Consider the following 9,705-nt stretch of genomic DNA (forward strand, 5'->3'; position numbering starts at 1 on the left):
TGAATCCCACTGAAGATTCAGCATGTGTGCAGGGTCCATGCTAACACATCTAGGCCCAGGATCAGAGCACAATACTGTAGAAGCAGAGGTGTTGTAGGTGGATTGAGGACACTTGCATAGAAAACATTATAATCAACTTCAGCCAGAATTCTTTATTCCTTGCTTTCATGAAAAGCAAATTCCATAGCCTCATTCAAGGATTTTTTTTTAATTGAATGAACACCCTGGTATTAAAGTCTGAGATTTGTTGAGTGTGAAGCTCCGCACAGCAGAAGTACAGGAACAAATATTAATGAAGCGTGTGTTCTAATATATAAAACCTGTTCAGTATACTTTTCAAAGAATCTAATACTAGCAAAGAGGAAAAATACTTCAAACTAAACTTTACATTTACAAAACATTGAGATAAAGGCATTGAATATCTTGTGCATTGAAATACAAACTGAAATAGCCTTATTTCATAATAATTGAAGCTTGGTCACCACTTTCTTTGGGAAACCTGGCAGGAGGACAAGGAAGAGGCAGGAAAATGCCCCAAAGCTACCTTGCTGCAAAGCCCCCTTCCAAATCATTGAATTAGAAGATGGTACAGCTTGGTGGCAATACCACTGCAAAGGTGACTGACACCTCCTGCTTTTTTCCTCCAGCTTGAGGAAATCAGAGAATGACAGATAGAGCATCCTTTCGTGACCAGATCAAAGAAAAAGTTTCTAGGTATTGAAGGTGAACATTGCTGTTGAGATCAGGTTCTCTAATGTGGCTGAACTGTGTTTGGGATAGGTCTAGGATGGAGTGAGGGGGAATGTAATTTTAAGTCACCTTTGCAGCCCCATGATTCTAGGGCAGTCCAGCCCAATCAGAGAGCCATGGGAGCAGCAGGGGAAAGGAAGGCTTGGAATCTCTTCGACCGAACTGGTAGGAGGACATGCAGTCACAGATGGAAGGGGAGCCTAAGCTTAATTGATGGGGGGTGACAAAGATAGAGGCTGTAGGTGATGGTGTGTCTGAGCTTCACTTTTAGGGCATGACTCCAGGGTGGTCACTGCAATATGTGTCTACTGGTCACAGTAGACTGAAACAGGAAGGGAAGCTCTCAACGTACCGACGAGGAAAGGGAGCTCTGGGGGAATGCTGCCTACCCAAGGAAGAGAAACTGCCCTTCACTTTAACCTAGCTAATCTGCCTCCATCACCAGTGGAGCTGAATGCATCCCATGTATTTTAATAATAGAAGTAATAAGAATCTCTTCTTTCCCAGCCTATGGGAAAAAGAGTTGGTTAATTTTATATATTTTTTCCATAACAACCTTTTATTAGTATTAAATGTCTTCTAATATCAGAGTCAAAATATCTAAACATCTCTTTTGAAATAGCGGCTGACCAATATCCATTAAAGTAACGGAGGTGCATTGATATAGAATTCCCTTTACTTTACCCAGACTTTACTGAATTTGCTTTCATAAACTAAGCATTTGTGTGATATTCTGCCAAATGATACAAGACTTACAGCACCTAAAGCAATATAAAATATACAGTATTGGTGAGGCATACATAGAATCAATTACTGAATGTGTAGCTAGAGATTTATCTAAGATGAGAACCAATGATACAATATCTAGAACACTGTTTAGTTATGTGTTTTCCTTTATAAATGTGCTTTGTTTCTTATGGTCTGAGAAATGCATACATCTGTTCATCCAGATTTCTTCAAACATGTTTATAGCAAACTAAAAATATCTGAGAGCTCATATTTGCTAAGTGATTAATCTGAAAATAGAGGAATAATTTTTTAATTTCATGTATTAGTTATAAAAATACCAATCTAATGAAAAATATAGTTTTTGCTCAGCGACATTGTTTAAATGCAGTGAGTTTTCTAATTCCAAATAGAACAATTAAATTAGCAATCTATTTAATTACAGAGAAGCCATACAGTTACAAACCCTGATGTTTCTTCAACTGCCTTTCTTCAAGTTCTCTATTAATTCCTTTTTTTCCTTCTGATTATGGGTGTACTATTTTAAAACCAATTTAATTAAAAAAAATCAGTTTAATTCTTTATGAAAAGTTTCATTCATACTTGTTCTGGAAAGATGGCTTATAGGAGTCTATTTCCAGGTGGGTATTTAGTAAGAGATTACTACTCCTGGAGTTTAGTCCACGAAGATGCTGATAATATAGCATTTTATCAAAGGGCAAGATTTTGCAGCTGATTAAAACTGTGTTTATTCTACAGAGTACTTACTAACATGCAGGGGCAGGAGTTGAGTCCATCAACAGCATTTTACTTCATTTGTTAGTATTCACATAGCCCTTTCAGTGATGGTTGTAAGGCTAAGTTAATTTTCATGCCCAGAGAAAAGTTATCTGAGTCATTATAAAAAAGAGGTTACTTTTTCCCTTCAGTGAACATAATACACATTTAATAATCCCAAAAGGGTAAACATAATAAAATATTAATATGCAGCATATCCTTATGCAATATATAAATATATAACCATGGCATATAAATAAGCAAAAGGATACATCTTGTCTGTATATTCTCACAACAGCAAGATTACTACAATATATTGAGCTGAAAACATATTTCCATGAATAAAGGAGTTTGAATGAAAAGTTATTGTCTTAGCAACACTGAATTGGTAAATGGCTTTCTGAAAGTATAATATTCATGAAGTTAAAAATTTCCCAGGATGTGGGAAATAGGCTGAGTAACAAAGTTCCATATTTAAAAAGTTCCTTGTTATGTGTCAGATGGATGCATATTACACAAAAGACACAGCAGGGAAATTTCAAGCAGCAAGGTGTATGCAGTGTTGTTCTTACCGTGTTGGTCCCATGATTAGTGAGACAAGGTGGTGAGAATATCTTTTATTAGACTAATTTCTGCTGATGAGAGAGACAAGCTTTCCAGCTTACACTGAGTTCTTCTTCAGGTCTGGGAAACATACGTGCTGATTTACACCAGCTGAGGATCTGGCCTTTCCTTAGCTCTAGATTTTAATGTTTACTTTTTTCTTTTTACGGTTTTCTTTTATTTTGAGCTTTTCTGCTCTTTTCTCTCCCCTTTCTCATTCTCAAGCTATTTCTTTTTTTCCTTATGCTATGTTTTCTTTTTTGTTGTTGTCTCCATTGATTCTCCCTCCTTTGAAACTCTGTGCTATGGAACATTCCAATTATTGTCATTCACTTCTTTGAGTCCATTGGTGGAACATTCTCACAACTAGACTGATCACAGTTGTGTGACTCAGGTCTCTCATTCCTTCTCCATCTCCTGAATGAGTTTGAGGACATCGCATCTCCAGCATTCTCAACGCTTTGCTGGCCTACGGAGAGAAAGACCAGTAGTGATTGTACAGCCTGATTCTTCCACATGTTGTGTTCTTTGCTGTGGCTGTCTCAGTCATATACTGGAGCAAAAGGAGCGTTTTAGATTGTGCACACTATTTTTTGTAAATGGCACTTACCCTGGTGGGCATGTGCTGCCGTTATATCTTCTAGGCTAGACACAGATTAAACTGTATCTTGCTCCTAACAGTGGGACATACCTCTTCCACTCTCTTAAATCCATTTGCTTCTTCTTCTTCTACTGTTCCATCTTTCACTTACTGACATGCTTAAACCATAACCTCTTCTCCTACAAAATTTGATCTTTATGAGCAAGAAAATCTCAGAGCAAGGGACCTAGACATGCTTCAGATACCCTTTTATTCTTGCCTAAAAATAAAAGTATCAAGCCATTACATATTGTAACTGTTTGGGTAAGTTATGTGTGTGTTACTTTACTGAATAGAACTGCTCAACAGAGCATCTGAAACCCTTGCTTTCGGTAGTTTCAAGATTCTTGGGTATCTTTTTATACAAATAGTCAGGACACCTCTGGCACTGAATAGCTGTGCCATCTTGGATAAATGACTTGACAGCTCTGGGCCTAAATTTTCCCTTTTATAATGTGGGTATAATAATACTTAACTGTCTTACAGAGGTGCTGTGAGGCCATAATTAATTAACGAGATTATTGAATGTGGAAAGGTATACACTGTTCTGACCACAAAACAAGGAGGCCGGTGGCACTTTAAAGACTAACAGATTTGTTTGAGCATAAGCTTTTGTGGGTAAAAACCTTACTTCTTCAGATGCATGGAGTGAAAGTTACAGATGCAGACATAAATATACTGACACATGAAGAGAAGGAAGTTACCTCACAAGTGGAGAACCAGTGCTGACAGGGCAAATTCGATCAGGGTGGATGTAGCCCACTCCCAAGAATAAATGAGGTGTCAATTCCAGGAGAGGCAAAGCTGCTTCTGTAATGAGCCAGCAACTCCTGGTCCCTATTTAAGCCCAAATTAATGGTGTTAAATTTGCAAATGAATTTTAGTTCTACTGTTCTGACCAGTTTTGTGCTTCTGCTGCTTAACACTTTAATACATTTTTGAATTATTTCATAGAATATCAGGGTTGGAAGGGACCTCAGGAGGTCATCTAGTCCAACCCCCTGCTCAAAGCAGGACCTACTCCCCAACTAAATCATCCTAGTCAGGGCTTTGTTAAGCCTGACCTTAAAAACCTCTAAGGAAGGAGATTCCACCACCTCCCTAGGTAACCATTCCAGTGCTTCACCACCCTCCTAATGAAAAAGTTTTTCCTAATATCCAACTTAAACCTTCCCCACTGCAACTTGAGACCATTACTCATCATTCTGTCATCTGGTAACACTGAGAACAGTCTAGATCCATCCTCTTTGGAACCCCCTTTCAGGTAGTTGAAATCAGCTATCAAATCCCCCCTCATTCTTCTCTTCTGCAGACTAAATAATCCCAGTTCCCTCAGCTTCTCCTGATAAATCATGTGCTCCAGACCCCTAATCATTTTTGTTGCCCTCCACTGGACTCTTTCCAATTTTTCCACATCCTTCTTGTAGTGTGGGGTCCAAAACAGGACACAGTACTCCAGATGAGGCCTCACCAATGCCAAATAGAGGGGAATGATCTCATCCCTCGATCTGCTGGCAATGCTCCTACTTATACATCCCAAAATGCCATTGGCCTTCTTGGCAACAAGGGCACACTGTTGACTCATATCCAGCTTCTTATCCGCTGTAACCCCTAGGTCCTTTTCTGCAGAACTGCTGCCTAGCCACTCGGTCCCTAGTCTGTAGCAGTGCATGGGATTCTTCCTTCTTAAGTGCAGGACTCTGCACTTGTCCTTGTTGAACCTCAGATTTCTTTTGGCCCAATCCTCTAATTTGTCTGGGTCCCTCTGTATCCTATCCCTACCCTCCAGTATATCTACCACTCCTCCCAGTTTAGTTTCATCTGGGAACTTGTTAAGGGTGCAATCCACACCATCCTCCAGATTATTAATAAAGATATTGAACAAAACCAGCCCCAGGACTGACCCTTTGGGCACTCTGCTTTATACCAGCTGCCAACTAGACATGGAGCCATTGATCATTACCCGTTGAGCCCGATGATCTAGCCAGCTTTCTAGCCACCTTATAGTCCATTCATCCAGCCCATACATCTTTAATTTGCTGGCAAGAATGAGTAGTCAGTTAAAAGAAAAAAGCTTCTGAAAAAAGCATTTTATTTCTGTACATTCCATAGAAGTAAAAGCTGAAAGAAGTGGTTTTGGTTATTTTCCTCATGACATAAAGTTTAGAGACCTCACCCCCCACTGCACCCTTTATGCAGCCCTCACCACTGTTCCTTGAATTTTACACCACTGAAACCAATGGAGTCAGGTTGGTGCAAAACCAGGGTAGCCCTATAATGAATCAGGCCCTGTATCTTTCTACTTATTGGTTTAAAATAGTGTAATAAGATGGCCGATGTTAGTCTGGTGGGTCCTGCGCTTTTCTTGGCAGGGAGCTAAGATGCTACCCCTTTCCCCTGTTCTTGGGGCATCAATAGCCCCACTAGTGGCCCAGGAAGGTGGTAAAGGGGGGAAGAAGGGGAGGGGTCTGGGTTTGCTCCTTACTCTGAGCCCCAGCCCCCTCTCAACTCCTGTGCGTTCTTACCCTCTTCCCCCTTGGGTGGGGTACCTGCAGTCCTTAAATGCTGGGGAAGGGAGTCTCCCTCCCCTACTGGGGCAGGGTCCCCTTTACTTCAGTTCTCTGATTTTTCCAAGTCTCACAGCACACCTGCAAGCTCCAGTCCTCTCACCTTCCTCCTCCCCTGTCTGCCTGAAGCAGGGGGTTTTATTAGGTTCCTAACAGGACCTTAATTGACTGCAGGTGCTCCAATTAACCTGCAGCCACCTTCCGTAGTCTACAGGGAACCACGCCTTAATTAGCCTTGAGCTTATATATTTCCCCTCTAGCACTCTCCCACTGCTTCCTGGCCCTCCTGTATCACAGTAGTAATAAACATTAAAGTTGAACTGCAGCTTTTATTTCTCATTTAAAAACAAACCTTATTTGTATAATTGAAAAGCGGGGAGAAACCTCTAACTGTTGATTGCTAATATAGTTAGTATTGTATTTTCACAAAATTGGAGACAATTAATTCCTTCAGGATAATAATTAGCTCCTGTCCAAAAATGAGAAATAGCAGTCTCTGCAAAATGGCCGTGCTTATGATAAAGTTGATATAAAATATTAGAATACATTATTTAAATAATGTTTCTGGAGGCTTTGGACAGTGCCAGTGACTGCTGGCCATTGTATCACTTCAGTACCAACTCATGGAGATTACTGGCTGCAAGGATGCACTGGCACAAATCACTCTCTTAGCAAGGAATCGGAGACCTACACAATGTTCAAGGTAGAGCCTTGTAAGTGGTGAAACAGCACCCCAAAAGTGCAAGGTCCCAAATGACTTTGCTTCCCATGTCTGTTATTGGCCATCTTGTATGTTTGTTTGCTTGCCCCCACCACGTGACCCCACAAATCTTTCAGAGAGTTTCCCTTCCATATTTTCAGGTACTAGGGATATAAATGCTTTCATTGCAAATTTGTGCTCTCTTGGTCTATCTTCTAAATGTATCTCTTTCCATTGCTTTCTGCCTCATTCCTGTTCAGTATACCAAGGTGCTCAATCAAAGTGCTGGAAGAGGAAAGGGAACACATATGAGCATTATATAAGGAAAATATGAAGGATCGCTATTTTTTTTCTGCCTAAAGATGCGGAAGGAGACACCAAATCTGAGGTTGGAAGAAACAAGGAGAGTGAACGAGAGGACAAATGAGGAGTGTGGGGTTGAGGTTGGAAAGAGGACAGACTAGGGAATGAAGAAGAGTGGGAAAACATGTGACAGAGGAATGATGGGGAAAGGAACTAGGGGACTGAAGGTGAGAAATAACATGAAAAAAAGGAGACTAGTAGAAGGAGGAAAGAGTAAGTAAATAGTGTGAGTAAGAAGAAGAAAATTCAGGACAGTAGAACAGAACATCCTTTGTATAGTCCATTATTTATTATTTATTTTATTATTATATAATATCAGGTGATAGGGTTTCCATCACTTACCTGATGAGATTATCTACATAACATATTTTACCAGATTGTAGCAAGGTTGCCTTTCTGTGCGGCACATGTCCATTCAACACAGTTAACACATGGTGCCATATTAATCACTGGTTCAATTTCACTGACTTGAATAGAGTTCTGCTGGGGAAGAATTTGGCTCTTGGTTCCTAACTGCCTGGGTCTACCATTCACCAACTTTAATTCCAGAAGAGACCATTAGATCATTTAGTCTGACCTCCTGTGTATAAAGGCCATTAAACTTTCATACAGTTACCACTGTATTGAGCCTAATAACTTATTTGGCTAAAGTATATCTTCCGGAGAGGCATCCAGGCTTGATCTGAAGACATTAATAGATGGAGAATCCACTATTTTCTATGGTAGTAGTGTTCTTATCCTGCTTGTGAACAAGTTTGTGACCCAAGTTTCAGGCTGCAACTCTGTTCCAAAATGTTCTTTGCACTTTATAGATGGGTCACCTAACTCTGTCTGTGTAACCTATTTATTCCTGCCTCACAGAACAATCCACTGTGCATTGCACCATGTGGAAAATATTCATGATCCTTTGGCCTCATCAGTTAATTATATAAAATGTTTCATAACTGCAAAAGTTTCCAAAATTGATTTCTTCAAACATGAAATTCTGTGTATTGTACTGTAAAATATTTGTAGTTGGACATCGCCCAGGGAAACATAAGGGTTATTTTTTTCTCTCTGACTATAACCAACATATTGTTCTCTTTAGAAATCGTCTGCAATTGCTGTCCGTCCTGGATCAACATTAATAGCAATTAACAACATTAATCACCTCCAACAGCGTGACCAGGATTATGGATATGAGTGCCTCGAAGGCAAAGACTGCACCAGCTTTTTTTGTTGTTTTGAAGACTGCCGCACAGGTTCTTGGAGAGAAGGAAGAATACACATCCGTGTTGCCAAAATCGACTCCTATTCTCGAATCTTCTTTCCAACAGCCTTTGCCTTGTTCAATCTCGTTTATTGGATTGGCTACCTTTACCTATAAATTCCAGAGGTTTGACAAACTCAGAAAAGGGATAAGTTAACACCGATACTGTTTAATGTATCTCAGTGAACGATATAGACTTAGAGCTGCTCAAAATTTCTGAAATTTGCATGAAAATTGAAATTTTTGAAAAAATGAAAGGAAATAGAATGACATTTTCATACTTTTCCATCTCTAATTGATCAATTATATAGATAATTTTTAACTTTTGAAATTAGGGGCGAAACTTTCAAAATACTTTTTCTGAAATTCTTTCTTTTTTCCAGCTCTAACAAAAATGCAGAGAAACCAGTGGTTAAATGGCTGAATCAGGCACCTCTTCATAACTTTTAAGTTTTGTTTTTAAATGGAATAACAGCTAAACATTGTAGCATCTCTTACACCAAAGTTAACAAAGCCTTAATAAAACAGGTTTAGCGCCACTGTTACTGAATCATTCTCATATCTACCTTTTCTACCACAGAGTGACTTTTAAAAATAAAAAACACCTGAACTTTTATAAATTCCTATTTTAAAGAGGTTGGCATGGAATATTCCTCTGGTCCATTTAACTATTTGTCCTCTGCATAATACTGGTTACAAGTATGTGTAAACCTGAATGCACTTAATTAGCACTTAATGAAAGCAGCATGAAACTGACAGGTTATACAAAGGCAATAGTAATTCTGAACTGGTGTGATCCTGACCATCACATAAGTTTTGTGCTTAAGTTTATGCTTGTACTTTTTCCATCATTACTTAGCTATTGGTAGTTTCCTAGGGTTCCGAAAAAAGGGCAAAATCCTGCAGAGATCCTTAACTAATGTAAATTGGTGCAGCTCTACTGATTTCACCAGAACTATTCCACTTTAAACCAGATCAGGATCTGGCCCTGAACATGGTGCTTCTCCTTCCTCTCTCCTGCTCCCTTCCCCCAACTAGTCTCATTCATTTAAATGGACTACCCATAGTTGTAAAAACCATTGTGCTCAGTAGAGTTTGTAGGACTTGGGGCCAGCTATTGTTCTCCCAAATTCTGCCACTGCCACATGACATTCAGAGGCATTACTTTCCAACTCCAGCCCTCAGAGCAAAGGGCATGGCCGCCTTCATTTCATCAGAAACCCATATTGTTTACTGGTTAATCCAAAATTGTAGTGCTTCTATTGATTCTGTTTGTCTCTGTGTGTCTCCTTCGGAGCCAACACTAAAAAGCAGCAGTTTTAGTACACTT

The 9,705-nt window shown here is 39.5% G+C and overlaps 1 protein-coding gene across 2 annotated transcripts in view; it reads left to right on the forward strand.

The window, feature by feature from the left end:
• Positions 1 to 8,492, forward strand: part of GABRG1 (gamma-aminobutyric acid type A receptor subunit gamma1) — a 74,962-nt gene extending 66,470 nt beyond the window's left edge. For both annotated transcript variants that reach the window (XM_077814587.1, XM_077814589.1), the window contains one exon: positions 8,214 to 8,492. In XM_077814587.1, the coding sequence (XP_077670713.1) occupies positions 8,214 to 8,492 (279 nt within the window). The remainder of the gene's footprint in view (positions 1 to 8,213) is intronic.
• The last annotated feature ends 1,213 nt before the right edge of the window (positions 8,493 to 9,705 follow it).

This window comes from Eretmochelys imbricata, chromosome 4 (genome assembly GCF_965152235.1).
Source record: "Eretmochelys imbricata isolate rEreImb1 chromosome 4, rEreImb1.hap1, whole genome shotgun sequence".
NCBI classification, from domain to species: Eukaryota; Metazoa; Chordata; order Testudines; family Cheloniidae; genus Eretmochelys; species Eretmochelys imbricata.